This window comes from Carassius auratus, chromosome 10 (genome assembly GCF_003368295.1).
Source record: "Carassius auratus strain Wakin chromosome 10, ASM336829v1, whole genome shotgun sequence".
Classification (NCBI taxonomy): domain Eukaryota; kingdom Metazoa; phylum Chordata; class Actinopteri; order Cypriniformes; family Cyprinidae; genus Carassius; species Carassius auratus.
This window is the reverse complement of record NC_039252.1, coordinates 18121368-18147486: the sequence shown is the minus strand read 5'-3', so window position 1 is coordinate 18147486 and position 26119 is coordinate 18121368. Positions and strand designations below refer to the sequence as shown.

General features: G+C 37.3%; 1 protein-coding gene and 1 pseudogene across 1 annotated transcript; both read left to right on the top strand.

Annotated features, from left to right (window-relative positions):
- The first annotated feature begins 15133 nt into the window (after positions 1-15133).
- LOC113110491 (trace amine-associated receptor 13c-like) lies at positions 15134-16216 on the top strand. The gene has a single exon (XM_026274661.1). The coding sequence runs from the start codon at positions 15212-15214 to the stop codon at positions 16214-16216; it is 1005 nt and encodes a 334-aa protein (XP_026130446.1). The 5' UTR covers positions 15134-15211.
- Positions 16217-22801: 6585 nt separating this feature from the next.
- On the top strand, positions 22802-23844 carry LOC113110490 (trace amine-associated receptor 13c-like; annotated as a pseudogene).
- The last annotated feature ends 2275 nt before the right edge of the window (positions 23845-26119 follow it).

Below are 26119 nucleotides of genomic sequence, written 5' to 3'. Positions count from 1 at the left end.
TTAAGATGACTGCATCGTTAATTCCATTTATAAAAAAACAACTGCCATTTCAGTCATTTTGAGGTTCTATTCTTTTTTTTTCTTTTGTTTTGACTCTTTACATTTCTGAAAAAAAAAGGAAATTTGTTAAATGTCAACAAGATTACTATATTATAAAGTGTTGTGTTCAACTTACATTTTAAATGTAAAAAAAACAAACAAAAAAAACAGCTGGCATTTCAGCCAAATGTATATTAGGCAATATGTCTGGTCGTTGCTTTTAAAATAAATGTCTTAAAACACAGATAATGTTGTTGGTTTTTTTTTTTTTTTTTTTTGCTGTAGACAGGAAAATACAGTATGTGGATGGCAACTCACTGCCAGTATTTTACTGTAAATTTACAGTAAACGGTTTACAGAACTAGTACTATAAATTCTGTTTACAGTACTAGTTCTGTAAAAATACAGTATGTGGCTGGCAACCCAGCTGCCAGTATTTTACTGTAAATTTACAGTACAACGGTTTACAGAACTAGTACTGTAAATTGTTTACAGTACTAGTTCTGTAAAAATACAGTATGTGGCTGGCAACCCAGCTGCCAGTATTTTACTGTAAATTTACAGTACAACGGTTTACAGAACTAGTACTGTAAATTGTTTACAGTACTAGTTCTGTAAAAATACAGTATGTGGCTGGCAACCCAGCTGCCAGTATTTTACTGTAAATTTACAGTACAACGGTTTACAGAACTAGTACTGTAAATTATGTTTACAGTACTAGTTCTGTAAAAATACAGTATGTGGCTGGCAACCCAGCTGCCAGTATTTTACTGTAAATTTACAGTGAAAAGTTTTACAGTGTATGGCCACTGGCGGCACCAGGGGGATCCTTTGATTTGGATGTTAGTCATTAGCTGGCATTTTGATTGTTGTCACGCATCACAATTACACATACTGTACCAAGTTCATACACAGTTTTTGTTTAAACTTTTCAAGTGCTTTCCATCTACTGAAAGATTTCTTACAGTAATAAAATTAAACTCAGAAAATGTTATAACCTGATTAAGTTTTTAATATGGTGTACTGACTTGGTGCAGTGGATATGGATTAGCTTTTTTATTTTTCATTTTAAACAGCATATATGATTATTTCATGGTTATGCAATAATTGTGTCAGGCCATAAATCCTTTATAGGATGAACTGAGGAGAAGACCAAACTATGGCCAGAGTGATCCTGACATAGTTATGGTCCATGATATTCACACCGTTTCATGGCTCTGCGTGACGTTAGATGTAGCGGAATTTCCTTATATGGGTCTTAAGGGCACTTCTCCCGGAAGAGCGCGCGCTCCCGTATAGCAGAGCACAGATATTCACTGATCAGAGCGAGAGCGTCGCAAATTGTCACAAAAGAAGTGTGTTTTTGGTTGCCAGGGCAAGACAACCCTGCACAGATTACCAAAAAAAAAAAAAAAAAAACAGCATTAAGGGACCAGTGGATGGAGTTTATTTTTTACCGAGCATCATCGGAGTTGTGCAAGTGTTTGTGTTTGTTCCCTGCATTTCGAAGATGCTTGTTTTACAAACAAGGCCCAGTTTGACGCCGGATTTGCATATCGTTTATTTCTTAAGGATAATGCAATCCCAACGAAAAAGGGCCACAATCGTGTGTTGGACCCGCAGGCGGTGAGTAAAACTGCTTCAAATATCTCTGTGTTGTTAACTAAACTATCGGCGCGTAAGCACATCAAGTAAACAACATGCGATGTTGGCATCAAACTGCACTTCCCACATGTACAGCTTTAAAGAAAAAAAAAAAGACGACATAAAGTGGAACTTACACCCTAAAAAACGCTGGGTTGTTTTTTCAACCCAACTGCTGGGTTGAGGCCGTTGGATAGGACTTTGGGATGTTTTAACCCAAGTTTGGGTTGAAAATAAGTTTTTTTGTAAAAAAATTTTAACCCAGCGGGTCTGGGTTGAGGACGCGGACGTGAAGGAGAGCACGCACGTCACGTCAAGATCGTACGTCTCCAGTGCGAGCAGCCGCCATTTTCTCAGCGTGATAGAAGCGAGAAGCGAGTGAAAGACTATGGTAAGTAAATATTCAAAATGTAAAGTTATCTTTTATTGTTTACCCGGTTGTATGAAAGGCGGAAACAAAGGAGCTTAACGTTATATATATATATATTTTAAAAAAACGGACGCGGGTTTCGCCTCAGACACGGAGGTCTTAACTGCCTCATGTAACGGTACTGAACGGAGGATGTAATGTTACTTTTAATATAACGTCTGTGAATGTATTTTGTCATATTTACATAAGATTTTACATTATCTGTACTTTTTGAGGCGTTAACAGACGGTTATGGTCACGGTTACGCTCATGTGAATTTGTCTTATTTTTCGCGGTTAAACTGAATGTATGTTTGTCTCCTAAAGGAAACGGCATTGTGTAGTAAAGACTAGCATAATTATTTTGAGGCTGTTGAAGTGGTAACTGTTAAAAGTATGTTTTACATGTAATATTTCAGACTTGTCAAGCTCCTGTCTTCATTGTCCTCGCGCTGAGAGTTAAAGACACAGAAGCTGTTTGTGTGAGGAGTCACAGACCTGTGTGAGGATGAGGAGGAGGTGTTCTTCTGAAGAGAGGGACAGACGGTTTAAGGAGAGTAAACTTCAGAATAACATCAAGTTATCTTTATTTTTACTAAGACTAAAATAATGTTGTTGTTTTTTTAGATGTTGCAATCCAGAGACAAGATAACTTCATTCTTTTGAGACTGATGTAAGTTAAGTTATTATTACTTTTTTTTTTTTAGAAAATTAATGTTTATGTTGTGTCCTGCCTGTTAACTTCACATTTTGATGCAAAAACAGTGTGATTTTATATATATATATATATGTCTGTATGTGTGTGTATATATATGTATGTATATGTTAATATTTTATTGAAACCATTGATGTCCCTCTTTGCAGAACTCAAACTAACTGGAGTTAAGGACACAGAAGTCTGCTTGTGTGAGGAGGTGGTTTTCTCAGCTTCTTCTGAAGAGAGGGAAAGATCGTTTAAGGCAAGTAAACTTCATAATTTCATGTTATCAGTTGTTGTTGTGTTTTACTAAGAGTAAAATAATGTTTGTTTTTTGTTTTTGTAGATGTTAAAAGCAAGAGACATGGGAGGGCATCATTCCTTTGAGATTTTATGTAAGTTATTTTTAGAAAATAAATTTTTCTGTTGTCTCCTGTCTGGAAAAACATGGGGAGAGTAAATAATGAACATTTTAATTATTTGTTGAACTAACGGTTTGAAGAGCAGCCCTCCATGTACATGAATATTGTGAGGTATGTGAATGTCATGTCTGTTTTAATGTTTCAGTAAAGAAGCTTTCTGAAAGCGATATTTATTCAAACAATATCACCTGCCCTCACACTAGTGCTGCCATTATAGCCTCCTGGAGCGCTGTGGTGGACCGAGACATTAAACAACCGCACAAAGTGTTGAAACTTTAAAACAGATTATTTACCTATCCTTACGGATGTGAATACACCTCTACCTGAAAATCGATAGTTTAATTAAATGTTTAATTTTTTCAAATGTGTTTCTCTTAGGCCACTGATGAAGAGCAGGTGGTGACTGGGATGAATGCTGATCAGAGAGGAGAATCTTCTTTCCCCTAAACTGATGCAGCGGTGGTTTTAAAGGAGGACGCTGCCCTGGATGATGTAGAAGATGTGCTGATGGGGCTTCTTCATGACTACATCAGTTATGCTAAAGAGATCATGAAAATTGACCGTGATGCATGATCAATATTCATGGACTATGAAACAAACTGTAAGTGTATAATTTGTTAAAAAAAAAAAAAAGTGAAATGCTTTTTCTGTGTTGTTTAGTAGAAGAGTTTACACTCTGTCATTCATACACCTGCTCACATTCTTTCACACACACACACACACACACACACACACACACACACTGGTCTGTTAAATGTTATAATATCAAAGTTAATGTTGTGATTTATTTGTGTACTGTCATGCCAGAATAGTTGGAAAAAAACCTAACTAATTGTAAATTTATTGTATGTGTTTTCGTATATTTTTATACAATATATACAATTGAACAAAGTCCAATTTGATCTTAAGTTATATTCATCAAATGTTCAATGCTTTGTTTATGAACTCTGTAGCTGTTAATGCCATCCTTTTCTGCATTTGTTCTAACATGTTACTTTTTGACTTTTCTCTTGTTTTTAATAAATATTTTCCTTTTGATAATTATTATTTGTGTGTAAAAGTGATATTTAAAATGAACAACATTTGTAGGTTTAATGCCTAGCTCAATTTGGGTTAATTTTAACGTAGAAATGCATTGTTTCCCCACATGGCTGCACTCTGCGAGTTTATTTTCTGCCAGCAGGAGGCGCTAAGAGCGGGAGAGGTAGGTTTCTCCGGTAACGGCTGCAGAGCGGTGCTGAGCTCACAAACGCTGCCTTATCAAGCACATGCGAAATGATATCGAACATTTTCTAAATACAGTAGTTTTCCTTCTGAAATACAGTGATAAAAAACACCCGCTCTGGTTTTTGAAACCCTGCAATATAGTCATTTTAAACCATAAAAAAAGGCAACCCAGCAGGCTGGGTTAAATATGATAACCCAACTGGTTGGGTTAAAATAACCCAGCGCTGGGTTCGTCCCTTTTTGACCCAGCGCTGGGTTGCCAAAATAACCCAAATTGGGTTGTTTTCAACCCAGCAGTTTTTAGAGTGTAGTCATTTTCCAAAACCGCTAAGCAAATATATAGAGTTTCAATACATACCACACAGAGACGTCCTGCTGTAGTCGTTGCTGCTGCTGTTAAATTTCAGCCTCGGGATCTGATTCTGGATCATAAATATACGGCTGAATCTGACTGTTAGCCATGGTTTGTTTTGGATGACGTTTTTTTCCTCACGGTAATGTCACAGCTTCCAGACGCTATCAACCCAAAAGCCTACTGGCGCTCGTGATTCTTTAGCTCCGCCCACACGTCACGCCTCCAGCCGCTCGTGTTTTTCCGAAGAAAAAAAACGGTACAGACTATCTTTCTCTTATAAATATAATAAAACTAAAGACTTTTTGGAGATATGAAGGATGCAGTACTACTCTATAGGTACTCAAGATTAACAGGATATTGAGTGAAAATGAGCATTTCACCCACCCTTTAAGGACATTAATCCTGACTTTTGTGGAGGAAGCTGTGGGGAACAATTCAAACTAATGTGCCACTCTTTTGTCTCAATTTGTAAACAGTATGTGAAAACACTGGACATCGGACATCTAAGACCGTTAACTAAAAAAAAATTATAATAATAATAGTGTGAGATATTTTGAAGATGTTTTAAATAAGCATACTGATCCCATGATAATCCTGATAGAAAACACAGTGATTTGATTATGAACTGGCATCATTTATTGATGGTCTGAGCTTCACTGCACTTGAATCCTGACAGGCTTGTAATGCTCATGGAGTGCAGAATTATTTTTTTTTTTGTAATTTTGTCAATTTTATTTTGTAGTTTGACAACACTTTCTGTGGCCTGTTTGTGACCACCTGTTTATGTCAGGATTTATTTTTATCATTGCATTTGAGGAGCTCTTGCATCACTCCCTGTGCTTGTGTGTGTTTGTGTGTGTGTGTGTGTGTGTGTGTGTGTGTGTGTGCGCGCATGTTTACAGTATTTCACACCTTTAATGAGTGGTTTAGTGGAGGATTGTCTCTGGGGCAATAATACATGAGGAACATAAATCAAAATTATAATTGGTCTTCAAAGTTGGCACATAATTGATGTTTTCTGACATCAGTAAGAGTAAACAAACTGAACAAAAACGTGTAATTGAACATCAAGCCACGAGACTACCTGGACAGAGGCCCACCCACAGTGCCATTTGCAGAGCCCATTGTATTTTACAATAAATTATAATTATTTTCTTCTTTACAAAGGTGGATGAAGTATATAAATCAAATACTTGAGTAAAAGTACAGATACCTAAATAACATATTACTCCAATAAAAGCATTAAGTATTCCTTTTCATCTTTGCTCAAGTACAGAAGTACTTGATTCTTATTAAAAGTAAAAAGTACTGATTGTTGAATGTTTATTTTGTACTTTTTTAAATATAATCCTACTGTTCAGAATACCTGAGATATACTGAAATATGGAATTGCTACTTTGTGTATGCAAACAAGTATATATATATAAAAAAAAAATTAAAAAGCATGTATGTTGACAAACAATATACTACAAAAAACAGATGTCATATATGGCGAAATAAAATTTTAAGAAAAGCACTATGCAAACATACTAACTTGAAACTCATCTGAAACTCCTTTGACAGCCAGGAAGATGCATGTGCATTAATTTGCGTTATTTTAATGTTATTAATGCTTCATGTTTACCTAAAACCTTCCCAGTTGATGATACAGAAATGTGGGCATGTCACTATTAAGTGGCCTTAAACAGCAGACCTTTTACTGCAGATTTATTTTTTTCTAAACAAATGACAGTCGCAACCAAAGTATTTCATTTACAATAATAAATCCTAAAATTTAGCATTAGTAACTTTTCCCATGCACTCAAGCTCCAAAGATCTTATGTTCTTGGCTCATTTTGAATTCGATCTAATCATTAATTCAGGAATGTCTTTTATTTGATAGGATCTGTTAATCTTAAAATTCATCAAGTCACTCAAATCATAATCTGGCTTGATTAGTTGTGCTATATTTCTCCCAAAAATAAAAACTGTCTTCGCCTTCACATACTTCCAAATCTGTAGAACTCAGAAGCACAAATCCTAAATACTTTTTTCCATGAAATCACAATGAATACAAAAATAAAGTAACATAACAAAATTGTAGTCCATTGTGTGCTATATGATAACTTTAGTTTCATAAGAGCAATAAATATATCCATTTCATTAATGAACTGTTCGGGGTCTTTTGAGTATTGTTTTTATCTATAGGTCACATACTTCAAGCTAGTAGTTTTTTAGCCTGTCATTGAGAAACACAACTCGATCTGTGTCAAATGGAAAGTAGCAGACCATTTGAAATCTTCAGTTCATGTCTAAAATATGGGGGGGGGGGGTGTCTGAAAAAAATTAAGTCATGATTCAGGCCCCACCCTCAAAGGGACAGAAGCATAAATACCTCCTACCGTCTGTCAGTTTAAGTTAATCGAACAACAAAATACAGCTTTGATAAAAGATTAATCTATATTTTATTCATACAGTGACACTATGCAGTGTTATTTTTTATTTATTAAATTTCTGTACCTAAATACTATTGGTATAACTTATTTTATAATTTTTTTAAATCGTGTACAGAAAAAAAAACTAAGACAGATATATATATATATATAACTAAACAGCCTTTCCATATATGATAGGGAAAGTAACTATCATGTTAGCTTATGTTTGTGATGTATAATGATAATAATAATGATCAGTTGTGCCACATTTAGATATAACATAGACATATTTCTTGTAACACTAATCAGTTTTAACATTATATTTTCAGTAACATTGATTAGAGAGCAGAGGTGTCAAGTAACGAAGTACAAATACTTCGTTACTGTACTTAAGTAGAAATTTGGGGTATCTATACCTTACTTGAGTGATTATTTTTCAGCCGACTTTTTACTTCTACTCCTTACATTTTCAGGCAAGTATCTGTACTTTCTACTCCTTACATTTTAAAAATAGCTTCGTTACTGCTATTTCATTTCGGCTTGTTTACATACCGGCTTGTCATCATTAAAAAAAAAAAAAAAAAAAAAAAACCTATCCAGATAAATCGCGCCATCCGGATGGAGTGAATTAGATTGTGGTTGGATGAGAAGTATAAACATATACCATTCCGACACCCTATTGGTCTGTACGCGATCCATCGCACCTGCATGTGACACAAATCACATCACAGTCCAGCCAGGACATAGACAGTTTTGGGTTCGTTTATCAAAAAATATATTTCTTAAAAGTAGGGTTGGGTATGGAACCGGTATCCGATCGCCTCAGAGTCAGTCCGCTTAAATTTCACATGAAACCAGCGTCAGACCGGTCTCTTCCCGTCTTTCAGCGCGCTCTTCTATCCACAGAGGCGCAGACCGCGAACGGAGCAGTGCATGCAAACTTAAACAAACAGAGGACACAAGGTATGTGTTTATCGATAGATTGTTAGAATATCCATATCTGTGCAGTTCTTTGTCATAAATACAGTTTACAAAAGGTCACGAGGAAGCAGTCGGTTTCTCATCTGTAAAGTTTTCGCTCATCACACCACAGCCGTTTCCTCCAGCGAAAATCTAGCCCTTAACACATATGAACGAACACATACTTTAATTACACTTACTTAAATGTACTTAATTTAATCATACGGACCATACGGCAAAAGTCTTAGACACTTTAGTATTTTCACTTAAAAGAATGGTGTTCGGACAGTTATTTATATATTTTGCTGTAGTGTGTCAGTATAAAATATCAGTTTACATTTCCAAACATTAATTTTGCCGTTGTCAAACTGCTTGTGCATTCAAAATCGCACTAGATTATTATTAAAATTAATGGCAAACTGATATTTCCAACTGACACACTACAGCAAAAGATATAAATAACTGGCTTAAAACCCTTTTTGGGGAGAAAATACTCATTTTTCCATAAGACTTTTGCACAGTACTGTATTTTAAAAACGACATTGTTGCTACTTTATAGAGAATGACCATACAGTAATTCACAGAACTGATTTAAGACAGTGACAGACAGCACTCATCTTAACTAAATATCAGAGTGAGTGACAGAGATACAGTAGAAACATTATGTGTGCTTTTGTATTAAATAATGACCCAGATTGTGAAATACATTTATTAGGCTTAGATTAAGGGAAGCACAACTTGCACAACATGCTATGGATTTATTTAAAATATTTGTAATGTTCTTTAAAGTTATCCATAGTTTTTTTGTGGTTCTTTTTTTAAAAGTGTCGGTTCAGGCACCGTTTAGGAGCCGGTACCGTTTTAAAAGTATTGAAAAGGCACTGGACCCTACTTAAAAGTTATTATTTCTCACTGGCTCATTTACCAAATGAGTGCTTTTTCTTCGTCCTCCACAAATTAAGCTACTGTAGGTAGTTCGGTAGCGAGATGTTTTAATAAATTAGCATTTTCGATTGACGATGCAATTGACAATGTTGTGATAAGTAGGCTATACCAACTTTGTAACTCGTTACCCCCCGAACACTGGACATAGCAGACGTATGTACCAAATACAAGAAGCTATCAATCAAGAAAGTATCAGGATTATGATTTCTTTTTCAGTTTTAGTTTTTGATTAATCACTTTGATTAATCATTCATTTTGACAGCACTATAATGTTTACTGTAAATAGACCACCATACAAGTGTAATTGTTACTAAGCCTGCACCAATGTTCTTGTCCATTGCCCTCACAGATTCCTGCAGCTAATCATGGATGTACATAAACATTCCATTAAAAGTTATTGATGACAAGCCTCTGAAGTTTGACTTTTTGCACCATAACAATACTTATTGGCAACTAGTCATCATATCTCTAGTCCTTCAATGTATTTGGATTGTACTAAAGTGCGTTCATTTTAAATGGGCATATATGCGGCTGAGGAAGACCTGAAGGTCGAACATTGCTTGATTAAATTCCTCTGGAGCAGTAGTTTTCAGTGTTCAGACTTCACTTCTTTATTTGTCTATATCATTTAGTTGTCTTGCACCTGTGTCCTCATTGGATGTTTGGGATGTGCACACCATTTTTGTATTTTCATATATGCGGCTGAAACAGGAAGCCTAGTGCATCCCAAATTTTTCAACATGAACATTTTAATATAACATTATAGTCATTATGGCCTATGGCCTTTAGAAAAATGTTTTTTTGAGGAGGTGGGGTAGTACACAATAGCTGTGCCACGGCCTAAGCTTTTGTTCTTAATGGCATTTTTTTCCCCTTACATTACTTTTACTTTTATACTTTAAGTAGTTTTTTAAACCAGTACTTTTACACTTTTACTTGAGTAAAAAGCTTGAGTTGATACTTCAACTTCTACAAAAGTCTTTTTAAACCCTAGTATCTATACTTCTACTTGAGTAATGAATGCCAGTACTTTTGACACCACAGTTAGAGAGGGACTATTTATAGGAGCTGAGGCATTATTGGTAACAGGGGTGCTGTTAACACAGGGTACAGGGTTTCAAGACACCAACTGACCCTGCACTTTTGATAAGGCAACATTCACGAGTTCACCCTTACATCTAATTTGAAGGCGAATAGTAGGCATATTTTGGCGTGCTGTCCTGGGGGAGGGGTCCGGGCCCGGAGCATAGCAGGAACCCAAATAACTCCCCCTATCCCTAATTTGGAATAAATAGATTAGAAGTGAGGAGTTGGGGTGGAGAAGGGATGCCGAAAAACTGTTGTGGGATAGGAGGTAGGAAGACTGGATATATATACGCCTGTGTGCTAGCTAAGATGATTAGCTAAACGAGATGCACATGTGCCAAATTGGATGATTATTCGATCGTGCTCCTCCCCGAACTTTGTTAATGAAACCACATATAGTAGGGCTGTCCTCGACTAAAGATTTCTTCTGGTCAACTAAAAGTTGTTCATTTTAAGCAGTAGTCAACTAATTCCAATTTTATTAATAAATCATTATAATGAGCCTTTAATTGGTCATAGATGTAAAAACCCCCAAAGAGAACAAGTAGATACAAAGTATCGCTCTGATTCGGACGAGAATGCTGATGCATCGTCTGGATCACATCCCTTAGGTCATGCCTATCTCCCTGTGACTCACGATTCCTCTTACCCCTACCCGCAGGTGGCGTAGGAGCGTAGTCTAACCCATGGGGGAGGCGGACTGCTTGGCAGCATGGAGAGAGATCCGTGGTGTGGCGCAGTTCGGCTACCTGATCAGGAGAAAGGTCCTCTCCTCTATCCAGGTCTTTTAGCAGATCATCCTGATATGCTTGAAACACCATCATCGTGTGTAATAAAGTCACAGCCTGACCTGCTGCCACTTAGGCCTTGCCATTTAAGCAAGATGTATTTCTTGAAGGCACTTAGATGGCAAGGAGAGAGATTAAGAGTGGACGTCTCCCCCACAGAAAGAAAGAAATCTCTTTCTACAGGGTCATCCTCTCATAGCGGCTTTTGTGCAACCCCTCGATTTCCTATGCTGAAAAAGATGGATGCAAGAAGAAAACTGCCTCTTCCTTTTTTTTTAAATCTCTGCATGGAGATCAGGCAGAAATGGAAGGCTCACCTGAGGTGGAGGGCTATGGTCAGAAAGATAATGCTTGTTGAGGCGGCCTCACAGCATCACCTTGTTAACGCATTTCCATGGCAGGTCCAAATTTGCAGTGGCGCGATCCATAACCTCCAACAGCTCTACATGCGCAGGACAGGAGGATTGAGAAGGCTCAGCCTCAGCTTCTTCACCATCCTCAAATATCTCCTGCTTTTCCTGGGTAAAAACCCAGCAGAGCACTAACCTCAGTATCAGAAAATGTTAAAGAGTAGTAGTCGCCATGATAGACAGAGAAAGATCGCTCTTACCAGTTCTTTCAGATGAACGCTTCAAACAGAACAATCAGTGAAGACGCAGAAGAGAATTATGTGTTATTTCTTTGCCTATTTATCCATAGTCGTGCCAGTAGTTACGTCAGGGGGCTGTCACCGACCAAGTCGTTGGTGTTTTTGAAGTTCCCTTGAAAGGGAACATGGGATTACTTTCCGTTGTCATGTTGATGATACTCAGATGTATATTCATTATTAAACATAATAAAATAAACAAAGGCCGGTAATTTTATTTTATCCAATTTAAACTCAAGTCAAAGTCATGGTTTTTGTATTAGACAGCTACTTGACCTTTGAAAATCATTGTGACGAGTGGGGCGGGGCCAAGAGACGTGGGAACAGAGCGAGTTCCACGGAGGAGATGGAAGGATATAAAACTGGAGTGACGACAGTGACAGACGAGAGAGGACCAGGCCTGGGTTTTAGTTGTGTTTGGTTTTTATTTGTGCGCATCAGTCGTCCGTGAGTGGCTGGCGCGATGTTTTGTCTTTTTTTGATTATTAAAGCTTTCATTTTGATTGTCCGCCAGTTCCCACCTCCTTCTACCCGTGATCATGGAGTTTGATCGTTACAGTGGTGCCGAAACCTGGGAGAAGGAGGGACGTGCTGCTGAAGGGAGTGTGCCGCCATGGACGCTCGAGGCGGTGGGCTGGAGTGAGTTGCCGGGGATGGGCGAGCTCGTTGCCAGCCGCCCGTGATGTGGAGGGGTGGTTGCCATCCGTAAGGGAGCGGAGGAGTCAGCGGCGTTCACTAGAGAGCTGGAGCCTGCTGGCATCCACCTGAACGGGGAGGAGCAGGGAACGGGGGACTCCTGCCGGCTGCCCAAATCCGGAGGAGCCGTTACCGTCCAACGGGCGGTGGAGGATTATCGTGCCGTCCGCCGAGGGCCGTCCAGTGCCACCGCCAGGCACCGTGGAGGAGATCACCCAGCTGGTGGAGGGCTGAACAGCAGTGCGTCTGGGACCCACAATTCTTTTTCTCCTCTCTCCCCTCTCTCATCTCTGTCGCTCCTCCTTCCATCTCCTTTTCTCTCGCCTCGTCTGTCCTACCAACAGGTTCCCGCAGGTCCCCGTGAGCGGTCCCCCCCTGTAGGGAAGGGGGGGGGGGGGTAAAGCGCAGTCTCGAGGGTACCCCCCCAGCCTGCGAGGGGCGATGGGGGTATGTGACGAGTGGGGCGGGGCCGAGAGACGTGGGAACAGAGTGAGGCCGATGGAGTGATTGGAGATGAGCGACACCTGCTCGACCCACTGGTCTCGAATCCCATGGAGGAGATGGAAGGATATAAAACTGGAGCGACGACAGTGACGGACGAGAGAGGACCAGGCCTGGGTTTTAGTTGTGTTGTTTTTTATTTGTGCGCGTCAGTCATCCATGAGGGGCTGACGCACTGTTTTGTCTTTATTTTGATTATTAAAGCTTTCATTTTGATTGTCCGCCGACTCCCGCCTCCTTCTTCCCGTGATCATGGAGTTTAATCGTTACAATCATATTTCACGTTACAAAAACATACTACTATACTGTAATGCACTATACAGTAGGTGGTTGTCCTGCATCCTCAATTAACGAGTCAGTCCAATATGCAGCTGCAGGAGTTCGTAGCAGGTCAGAAAATATAATCATATAATTAAAATTTTTTATCTGTACACTGGCTACCTACTAAGCTCTGTACGGATTACAAAATATTGCTGCTTACTTACGAGGCCCTAAATGGTTCAGCTGCTGTGTATTTATTAGATTTTTTATAATGCTAGAATCCACTATGCTCTTTAAAGTTCACAAAACATCACCTGATAATGGATTACTCTGAATTGTAACATTAAAAAATCCATTTTCTACAAAGCTGCTTTGAAACAATGTAAAATGCTATATAAATAAATGTTAATTAAGAACAAATTAATCAGATGTGCTTGGAAATAGCCATCGTTACTACAGCAACATACTTTTTTGCTTTAGTAGTCATGTTTTTGCATAAAGTAGTCGTTATGAATGCACTTGGCAAAAGGAGCGACATAATTTTCTCATTATCTTCAGCTGGGATGTTCCCATGACAACATAGCACATGTCCATCAGCAGATTCACTGATGGACACCGGCATAAAAACAATATACAGAAATTTTTATTTTTTTATATTTAATTTTTATATATTATATAGCATATTTTAAAGACTTTTTAAAATATAAAATGTATGTTTATTTGCAACAGCTTTATGGTTAGAGAACCATAGGTTAAAATAACACACACACACACACACACACAAAAATGCTATGGCATTACATGGCATATATAAAAATGTATGTGTGGCAAAATTTTATGCAATTAGGTTAAATTAAGTATTATGCATAAGCTAACATTTTGTCACACCAGGGGCAAAGCCATCATTTCAGAAGTGACAGAAATGTAAAATACTATAATTTTATGTATGTATTATCATAATTATTATTATTATTATTTATTTATTTATTTATTTTACAAGGAATTCTCTTCTTTTTTATTTTAATTTGCTGTAAGAAATCAGATACACTGCTGTACAATAATCAATCATTTGTGATCTATAATTTGTTTCCTAATGGCAAAAACAGCAACATCTGCTAACGGACGCATGCTGTGTTGTCATGGGAAAATCTCAGCTTAAGATAATGAGGAAATTATGTCTAACGAATACATAATAGCATGCACATGCCCTGCTCACTCCAAAGTCCCCACTCCAAGGGGATAGGGATGATCACTTCCATTTGGAATTTGCCCGTGAACCATTCTCTACTGATACTCGTACTGGCATACCTCTAATTGAACCTCCAAATTAATGTAGAAACAACATAAAGGTGGTATTTTAAATATGTGTTTAATGGCATCTCTTTACGAAGTAACCTATTATTAACAAAGGCCAGTATTTTTGCTATAGAATACAAAGACCAATACTGCTATGGGTGTGGTTAACTCTTAACTTTTATAAAGAATATCACTTTGAATTTGAGACTTTAGTCTTTGGAACTTTACAGATCTTCTTTATGCACCAAGAGCTTGTAACACTCCAAAGAGAAAAGAAAATTTTTAATTGCATCATATGACCGCATTAAGTACCAATGAGTGTAGCAGGGGCCTTCCATTAGGAATCTTCTGATTTCTGTCTGTCACTGGCTTTACAAGTTATAGTTTTCGTGATTACAGAAAACAATACACTTTTTGTTAATAGCTAGCAGTGTGCAGCACTTAATTAGATTGCACTGATGTTGCATTCCTTAATGCAAATTCACAACAAATGCAGACATTTGTTTTCTACATTCTCTGTGAACCAAACTGCTGAAAATACCACATAATGAGCTTCTTGCTTAAACTCAATGTTGTGCTTTGTTTTGGAACTCCAGCATGACAGAATAAATATATTTTTAATTAAACTGCAACGCAGAGTGTTAGTCCTTTTTTGGATCATTATGAGATTGGATTTTTTTTTCATTAGGAAACTGTGATGGAAATGACATCATAATGCAGCATCAGAGTGGGTGGTAGATGGGTTGGTCAGTCTGATTCAGACACTGTATAAATGAAAGGACAGTAAGGAGAGCAGAACAAACTCCTAACAGAAGGAGCTTTAATCATGGCCAATGAGACAGAGGGTCATGAGACTCAATACTGCTTTCCTGCCATCAACTCATCATGCATAAAAGGAAAACACTCCAGTCATGAATATTATGTCATATATGTTTTTGCATCATTGCAGTCAGCATGGACTGTTTTTCTGAACCTGCTGGTGATCATCTCTATCTCTCACTTTAAGAAACTTCACACTCAAACAAACCTGATCATTCTCTCTCTGGCTGTGGCTGACCTTCTTCTTGGACTTTTGATTCCCATAGAGGCCACTAGGCTGATTGAGATGTGTTGGTACTTTGGAGACACTTTCTGTGGACTCTATTCAATATTTATTGCGATGCTATTCTCAGCATCTCTTAGTAATTTAGTTTTAATTGCTGTCGATCGTTATGTGGCTGTATGTGACCCATTACTGTATCCACAGAAATTAACCATGACTAAAACATTAATAAGCATCTGCCTGAGCTGGATTTGCTCTTCAACTTATAACACTGCCTTTGCAATTAATAATGGATATTTTGACATTTCACTGAGAAAAAACAAGTGTTATGGAGATTGTTCTGTTATGATGGGTTTTGCTTGGAAAATCACTGATCTTATCATGTCTTTTCTTTTTCCTTGTATGCTGATCATATCTTTTTATTTGAGGATTTTCTATGTTGTACATCAGCAAGTGAAAGTTATAAACACCCTGATGAAGGGTGGCAAAAATATAAATGAAGGTTCACTGAGGAGGAAATCTGAGAGCAAAGCTGCTCTGACATTAGGAATCATTGTAACGGTTTATCTGCTTTGCTATATTCCCTACTATATCTGTTCTATTACAGTAATCTCTTCCACAACCATAAATGTTTTGACATGGGTCATGTATAATAATTCAGGTATGAATCCTATGATCTATGCTTTGTTTTACCCATGGTTTAAAAAGTCAGTAAAACACATCTTAACTCTGAAAATATTTCAGCCAGCATCCTCTCTGGTCAACATTTTAACAGAACATCAATTGTAATTAAACTGGTAAAGACATCACTATGAAAACAATTTCACATAAACTCCAATTGTTAATAAAGTCATAAAGGTAGATAATCATAATAGTTATAATTTACACTACATGTATTTGAGTATCATTGCTGTATGATTCCTATACTATGATGTTCAAATGCAGGTTTTGTAGGTTTTCAGAATTAAACAAATAAGTAAATGTATTTTAACACAGTAAGTTTAAGTAACAAAGTGTTTGTCTGTGTTGCATTAGCTTATTAGGAAAACTGAGCAAGAATTACAAATCTTCAATGTACCGAAATAAATGATAAAGATATATATTATGTACTTTATGCTTCACTTTATGCTTCACTTTTATCAGTCATGTTGAATTTGTGTTAACATAGATTAAAAAAAACCCCACAATGATCAAAAAGAGGACAATTATATAGAACTGTGTAGGTATCAAATGTTTTATCACGGTGGTTTATCACAAAGTGAATGATTAAAATCTCTTACAAGATACCTCAGAGGATTAAAACATTTAAAACAAAGTAACTTTAGATTCACCCGCAAGAAATGTAAAGGCTGGAGCTTAACTATTCTATTGTAACTTCAGTTAAGTAAACAAAAAAAAAAATTGAAGTAATAAGCAATTTTTTTGTCCTGTTCAAGCAAATGCACACTGCTGTGATTGATTGATCAGAAGGAAGGTAATGCAAACACTGTTATTCCACAACTTGGCACTTGTCTTGTCTTCAGAGCATCCTTATAGTTTGGTTTCAGTGTAGTCCTGCACATTTGCCTCTATTATAACATGGTGACCATGATTTCACCAAGTAAAACATGTTCCTTTACCAGAATCCTTGTTAATCCTGGAGCAACATTCCAATTAGCCAATCAGAATTGAGGGATAACTTTTCTGGAAATATCTGTTTTAGGCTTATGATTAGGGTTAGGTTCTACCCCCTTGTTAATCAGCTATTATTTCACACTGATGTTAGGAATAAATTATTGGTAGAGTTAGGTTTAGGGGTCGGGATTAAGTTTAGTCTATATTTTGGACATTTACATGTATGTTGTTCCAGAATCAACAAAAGATGTTGAACATGTCTTACTTGGCGACCGTAACACTAAATGTGCAAATCAGTGGGTGGGGCTAAACAGGCAGCAATGCAGAAGCAGGCATTGATCTAAAGCTACAGGGTTGGTGCTTATCCACACTATTACATCAGAGTAGAAAATTCCACAAACTGTTTTTAATCTAATGACAAGGTTTTGAGTTCTGAAACTTACAGGGTGTTTTATAGTACATTGACCTCTTATATGTCAAAAGATCAAGTGAATTTTGGTTTCTCAGTTCATGACCCCTTTAAGATACTGGAAAAAGCACAAATGTCAGGGCTTGTCAAAACTTCTCCAGGGCCCTGAAACCAGTCTCTTTAAGCCAAATCATGTCACTCGGCGGCCATCTTCGAAACGCTTCTCGGGCATGCAAGTGCAATTGAAACATTCAATTATCCCCAACTATTCACTAAGCTTACGATTAAATTTCATATCTGAAATCACCAATGAAATTTGACAACAACTGTGTCATAAATCTTTTTAAAACTGCATTTTTCCATCTCAAAAATATATCTAAATTATGGCCTATGCTCTCAATGTCAGATGCAGGTATGTTAATCCATGCATTTATAATCTCAAAGTTAGATTATTGTAATGCTTTATTGGGTGGTTGTTCTGCACGCTTAGTAAACAAACAACAGCTAATCCAAAATGCAGCAGCAAGAGTTCTTACTAGAACCAGGAAGTATGACCATATTAGCCCGGTCCTGTCCACACTGCACTGGCTCCCTATCAAACATTGTATAGATTTTAAAATATTGCTTATTACTTATAAAGCCAGTATTTGAATGAGCTCCTTTTACATTATAATCCTCTATGTCCGCTACGTTCTCAAAGCTCAGGCAATTTGATAATACCTAGAATATCAAAATCAACTGCAGGCGGCAGATCCTTTTCCTATTTGGCGCCTAAACTCTGGAATAACCTACCTAACATTGTTCAGGAGGCAGACACACTCTTGTAGTTTAAATCTAGATTAAAGACCCATCTCTTTAACCTGGCTTACAAATAACATACTAATATGCTTTTAATATTCAAATCCGGTAAAGGATTTTTAGGCTGCATTAATTAGGTAAACCGGAACCGGGAACACTTCCCATTCCACCTGATGTACTTGCTACATCATTAGAAGAATGGCATCTACGCTAATATTAGTCTGTTTCTCTCTTATTCCGAGGTCACCGTAACCACCAGATCCAGTCTGTATCAGATCAGAGGATCACTGCACTCACCCGTATCCAGTACGCATCCAGACCAGATGGTGGATCAGCACCTAGAAAGGACTTCTACATCCCTGAAAGACAGCGGAGACCAGGACATCTAGAGCCCCAGATACAGATCCCCTGTAAAGACCTTGTCTCAGATGAGGAACCACAGGAAACAGATGATTCTTCTGCACAATCTGACTTTGCTGCAGCCTGGAATTGAACTACTGGTTTCGTCTGGTCAGAGGAGAACTGGCCCCCAACTGAGCCTGGTTTCTCCCAAGGTTTTTTTCTCCATTCTGTCACCGATGGAGTTTCGGTTCCTTGCCGCTGTCGCCTCTGGCTTGCTTAGTTGGGGTCACTTCATCTACAGCGATATCGTTGACTTGATTGCAAATAAATGCACAGACACCATTTAAACTGAACAGAGATGACATCACTGAATTCAGTGATGAACTGCCTTTAACTGTCATTTTGCATTATTGAGACACTGTTTTGCTAATGAATGTTGTCCAGTTGCTTTGACGCAATGTATTTTGTTTAAAGAGCTATATAAATAAAGGTGACTTGACTTGACTTGACCAAGAGCTTGTAACTCCCCAAAGAGAAAGGGAAAATTGCAGTTGCATTATATGATCCCTTTAAGTACCAATGAGTGGAGCAGGAGTCTCTCAATTAGGAATTTTCTGATTTCTGTCTGTCACTGGCTTAAAAAGTTACAGTTTTCATGATTATAGAAAACAGAGTTTTAGTTATTTGCTAGCAGTGCACAGCACTTAATTAGATAGAGCCAGCACTGATAGTTGCATTCCTAAATGCATGTTAAATTCACAACAAATGCAGACATTACGTTTGCTACATTATCTTTGAACCAAACTCCTGAAAACACCACATAATGAGCTTCGTGCTTAAAGGGGGGGTGAAATGCTATTTCATGCATACTGAGTTTTTTACACCGTTAAAGAGTGGGACTCCCATGCTAAACATGGACAAAGTTTCAAAAAATAAGTTGTACGTTTGAAGGAGTATTTTTGTTCCAAAAATACGTCTTCCGGTTTGCAGTGTTGGGCAAGGTACTTGGAAAATGTAGTGAGCTAAGCTACCAGTTACTCTACAGTAAATGAAGCTTCACTACACTGAAGCTACCCCCCTGGGAAATGTAGCAAGCTAAGCTACATCAACAGTAGCTTGCTACATCAACAGTAGCTTGCTACATCTAAGCTACTTTTAAAATTACACTTTTATGTTGAACACGTTTTATTTTATTTTAGTTAAGTCAATGCTATCTCAGTGTTTAAAACTGTCAGTCAAACAGATGTACAGGTGTAATTGTTTAGTTTAATAGTTTTTTGTGTTCCTTATCAATTTGGCAACAAAAACTATCAAAATACATGTAATTAACAATGTGCGCACAAGTAAGTGTATGCACCTGTTGCATGGGCACGCTTTATATACTGTAGGCCTTTGCAGAACAAAATTCAAGACCTCCAAACACTATTAAAAAAAAATGGCCAGGATGGCCCTTATGAAACAAAAATATATTGCAGTATATTGGAAAATATCATGTAATATATTAGGCATAAATTCTTATATATATTTATTTTTTCCAATATATTGCAATATATTGAAAGCGGCAATCATTTGTATATTTTGCAATATATTATATAATATATGTGTCATCAATATATTATTAAATGTATTCAAATATATAAAATATTAGAAATAAAAAGGAAAATAATATATTACAATATATCACAATATATTTTAAGAAATATATTGGTAAATATATTTTCCTTTCGTAAGGGGGACCCTGATCATTTTTACAAACAGCATCTGAAAACATATTTTCTCTCTGTTATCTCGGTCAGTGTCATCGAGGTACGGCCACGGTGACTCACTCCTCGGGATTAACTGTTCTCCGACCACATCCTATGCCATCATTTCATCAAATAATTTTTTGCTTGACTGGCCAAGGAGTGGTACCATCCGGAGCAGAAGGTGGCGGTAATACATCATAAAGATGGTTGGTTGCTATCCACCGTAAACACAAACAAGATAAAGTAGCACCGTCGCGTCACTACTGATCCAGGATCAGCGATCTTAGCAGTTGTATTTCCCGATTTGAGTTTGAGCTTCAGAAATGCTTGCGAAAATGTAGCTTGTGTTGAAGCTACCGCACTACTTGGTAAGAAAAAGAGCTTCGCTACTGAAAAGCTATTTGATTCAGAAAGTAGCAAAGCTACGACCAAGCTACTGAGAAATGTCGTTAAACTAGTAGATTCGCTGCTTGTAGCGACGCTACTGCCCAACACTGCCGGTTTGTCACAAGTTTCGGAAAGTTTTTTTCGAGTATGGGTCTGTGTGACGTTAGATGGAGCGGAATTTAAGGGCATTCCTAAGGGCACTTCTCCCGGAAGAGCGTGCGCTCCCGTATAGCAGAGCAGAGGAGGAGAGACATTCACTGATCAGAGCGAGAGACCGAATTTTCACAAAAGAAGTGTGTTTTTGGTTGCCAGGGCAAGACAACCCTGCACAGATTACCAAAAAAATAAATAAATAACAGCATTAAGGGACCAGTGGATGGAGTTTATTTTTTCAGAGCATCAACGGAGTTGTGCAAGTGTTTTTGTTTGTTCCCTGCATTTCGAAGATGCTTGTTTTACAAACAAGGCCCAGTTTGACGCCGGATTTGCATATCGTTTATTTCTTAAGGATAATGCAGTCCCAACGAAAAAGGTAAAACTGCTTCAAATATTTCTGTGTTGTTAACTTAGCTATCGGCGCATAAACACATCAAGTAAACAACATGCGATGTTGTCATCAAACTGCACTTTCCACATGTACAGCTTAAAATAAACAAACAAAAAAAAAGACGACATAAAGTGGAACTTAGTCATTTTCCAAAAACCGCTAAGCAAATATATGCAGAACCTGATTTTACCAAGTGAGACATGTTCCTGGGACAACATCGTTGTTGACCCTGGAACAACATTGTGATTAACCAATCAGATTTGAAGAACCAGTTTTTAGATTTTGTGAAGTTTACGCTTAAAATCAGTGTTTGGTGCTTGTACATCAGTGTCATTCATCTATCATTTCCTCTGATTTTACGGATTACTCATGGTTAAGGTTAGTTTTAGGTGTAGGCATATGGTTAAGAATATATTTTTGGAGTAAAATGTTGTTCCAGGGTCAACAAAATATGTTGACCTAGGAACACTTTGAACTTGGCAAAATCAGGACGTGTGCAAATATATACAGGTTCAATACATACCACATAGAGACGTCGTTGCTGATGCTGCTCTTGTTAAATTTCAGCCTCTGGATCTGATTCTGGATCATAAATATAGATGGTTTTATCGGGCGTACGCGCCTGGACCTAACTTACGGTCTGTTGGCTGCAGTGCCTTGCCTTCTACAAACGCAGTTAAAGTTAAGGTGATGAGTAAACTGAAGTTGGGCTCATGTGGTTGTGCTGCGGGGTGTGTTTCCCATACATTTATTTTATTTTTGGAGGCTCGCCACAATTTTAAAACTGATCGATTTAAAAAAAGGCTTCGGGCACGTGCAGTAACGTTTGTTTATATTGTTGCCATTGAAACCGTCTATACGGCTGAATCTGACTGTTAGCCATGGTTGTTTTGGATGATGGTTTTTTCCTCACGGTAATGTCACAGCTTCCAAACGCTCTCAACGCAAAAGCCTACTCGCGCTCGTTATTCTTTAGCTCCGCCCACACGTCACGCCTCCAGGCGCTCGTGTTTTTCCGGGAAAAATCGGTACAGACTATCTTTCTCTTATAAATATAATAAAACTAAAGACTTTTTGGAGTTATGAAGGATGCAGTACTACTCGATAGGTACTCAAGATTAACAGGATATTGAGTGAAAACGAGCATTTCACCCCGCCTTTAAACTCAATGCTGTGCTTCGCTTTGGAACATGACAAAATAAATATAAATTAAATTAAATTGCAATGCAGAGTGTTAGTCCTTTTTTGGATCATTATGAGATTGGATTTTTGTTTCATTAGGAAACTGTGGTGGAATATATTAAACTAATGAGGGCCACCATACTCAAGATTTCTGTTTTTAACAGAAAAATTATCAAAAAATAAAAAATAATTACATAAAATATAGCAGGAATTGTATAGATCCTAAATGAGGTGTCTTTAGATCACATCAGTCAGAACAAGCCTGAAAGTGCTGGAAGGAAATTACATCATTATACAGCATCAGATTGGGCGGTAGATGGGTTGGTCAGTTTGATCCAGACACTGTATAAATGAAAGGACAGTAAGGAGAGCAGAACAAACTCCTAACAGAAGGAGCTTTAATCATGGCCAATGAGACAGAGGGTCATGAGACTCAATACTGCTTTCCTGCCATCAACTCATCATGCATAAAGGGAAAACACTCCATTCATGAATATAATATCACATATGTGTGTATCATTGCTGTCAGCATGGACAGTGTTTTTGAACCTACTGGTGATCATCTCCATCTCTCACTTCAAGAAACTTCACAGTCCAACAAACCTGATCATTCTCTCTCTGGCTGTGGCCGACCTTCTTCTTGGACTTTTGATTCCCATAGAAGCCACTAGGCTGATTGAGATGTGTTGGTACTTTGGAGACACTTTCTGTGGACTCTATTCAATATTTATTGCGATGCTATTCTCAGCATCTCTTAGTAATTTAGTTTTAATTGGTGTCGATCGTTATGTGGCTGTCTGTCACCCATTAATGTATCCACAGAAAATAACCATGACTAAAACATTAATAAGCATCTGCCTGAGCTGGATTTGCTCTTCAACTTATAACACTGCCTTTGTAATTAATAATGGATATTTTGACATTTCACTGTTATGGAGATTGTTCTGTTATGATGGGTTTTGCTTGGAGAGTCACTGATCTTATCATGTGTTTTCTTTTTCCTTGTATGCTGATCATATCTTTTTATTTGAGGATTTTCTATGTTGTACATCAGCAAGTGAAAGTTATAAACACCCTGATGAAGGGAGGCAAAAACATAAATGAAGGTTCATTAAGGAGGAAATCTGAGAGCAAAGCTGCTCTGACATTAGGAATCATTGTAACGGTTTATCTGCTTTGCTATATTCCCTACTATATCTGTTCTATTACAGTAATCTCTTCCACAACCATAAACGTTTTCACATGGGTCATGTACAATAATTCAGGTATAAATCCTATGATCTATGCTTTGTTTTACCCATGGTTTAAAAAGTCAGTAAAACACATCTTAACTCTGAAAATATTTCAGCCAGCATCCTCTCTGGTCAACATTTTAACAGAACATCAATTGTAATTAAACTGGTAGAGACATAACAATGAGAACAATTTCACATAAACTAATAGTTGTTATAGTTTACACTAGATGTATTTAAATATGTAGTTTGTTATACTGAGTATCATTTCTGTATGATTCCTACACACTGATGTTCAAATGCAGGTTTTGAAGGTTTTCAGAATTTAACAATTAAGTAAATGTATTCTAAGCCAGTAAGTTTAAGTAAAGTGCTTGGCTGTGTTGGATTAGCTTATAAGGAAAACTGAGCAAGAATTACAAATCTTCAATGTACAAAAATAAATGGTAGATATCATGTACTTTATGCTTCACTTTTATCAGTCATGTTGATCTGTGTTAACATAGATCAAAACACAATAATCAAAAAGATATAGAACTGTGTAGGGATCAAATGTTTTATCACGGTGGTTCATCACAAAGTAATGATTAAAATGTCTTACAGGAGACCTCAGAGGGTTAAAACATAAAACAAAATGTCACATGTTTTACTTGGCAAAATCATGGCAACCATAACACTATATGCGCAAATCAGTGGGTGGGGCTAAACAGGCAGCAATGCAGAAGCAGGCATTGGTCTAAAGCTGCGGGGGTGGTGCTTATCCACACTATTACATCAGTGTAGAAAATTCCACAAACTGGTTTTTAATCTTATGACAAAGTTTTGAGTTCTGAAACTTACAGGGTGTTTTATAGTACATTGACCTCTTATATGTCAAAAGATCAAGTGAATTTTGGTTTCTCAGTTCATGATACTGGAAAAAGTGTAACAGGTATGGAAAGTAATGTTCATTTGATATGTAGAATTACACCAAAAAAAAACTGTTCAAGATGTATTCCTGGATATGTCCGTCTGTGTGTGCACTTTCCACTTTCCACTTTTAATTTCTGACAGCAGTATTGGTGTTAATTTCCTGTCTTTGCGCCTCCTCTTCCCTTTCTGCGCTGTCTGTGCATGGGAGAGGTGGGTTTCTAATTGGCTCTGATCAATCCAATTTCATCTTTGCTTTTAAAAATCACTTTTATACTTTTGAACTCTATTTAAAACACATATTATACTATTGTACATGCATATTTGATTACTTCTGTATTTTCTCTTAGTTTAATCAGTTTTCTGTGGATCGATGCACTTGAAGCATGTGCTAATTGTATTGCACTTGACATTCATTTAACAGAAAAGACGGGGGTGAAAACACACTGTAAAAGACTGTGTTATGTTTTATCAGTAAATGAAGAACTGATGCTGTCAACTGATGTCCGTCTGGTTACTAAAGAAAAAAAAACAACGCAGATTACACCGGTCACAAAATCACAAATGTCAGGGCATGTCAAAACTTCTCCAGGGCCCTGAAACCAGAGTCTCTTTAAGCCAAGTCATGTCACTCGACGGCCATCTTTGAAATGCTTCTCGGCATGCAAGTGCAGCTCAAATACCCAACAGTAAGCTGCTACCGCATTCTGTTATTAACATGCTGACACAAATTTCTAATAATTTCCAATGCCCTTTTTGTCGAGTCCAGTGTGGACAGACTTTAACTGTTGTGGTGTGACGTAGCCGGTGTAGAGTCGGTGTTAGATGCCAGAGGGTTAAATCACTGGACCTGCAGTAGAAATTATTAGCTGTTACATCAGTCTGTTGTGTGTGCTTGCCTGTGTTTCTTTTGCACCCTCAATGATTGATACACTTGAGAATCATCTCTACATGTGCACCGTAGGGTGCTGTTAACGCCTGTGCTACATTTCAGAAATAACAAGTTATGATGTCCATAACAGGGCTATTAGAGTTTACTGTAATATATTTCTTGATAATACATCAAACATTTTTGTTTGAGCATGAGACATCTGTTTATTTATAAATAAATAAAAATGATAAAATCAAAAGCATTCTAGCTGTTCTATATCAATAATCTTTTAAAATGGGTTGTGCACATATTAACTCAGGTCTGAATCATCTTATCTATTCTTTATTTAAGTCTTTAAATCTATTCTTTATTTAAGTTTAAAAAGACAGTTAAACACATTTTAACTCAGCCAGCATCCTCTCTGGTAAATATGTTTACCAAACACCAACTGTAATTAAACTGGTACTAAACTAGCTAATCATACTCCACTCCAAACCAAACTAAACCAAACCAAACCAAACCAAACCAAACCAAACCAAACTAAACTAAACTAAACTAAACTAAACTAAACCAGTTAGATTGTGTGAACTTAATTTGTCGTTTATGGAACCGCTTTAGCCCCAATTGATTTGTTAAGTTATTTCAGGTCAGGTTTT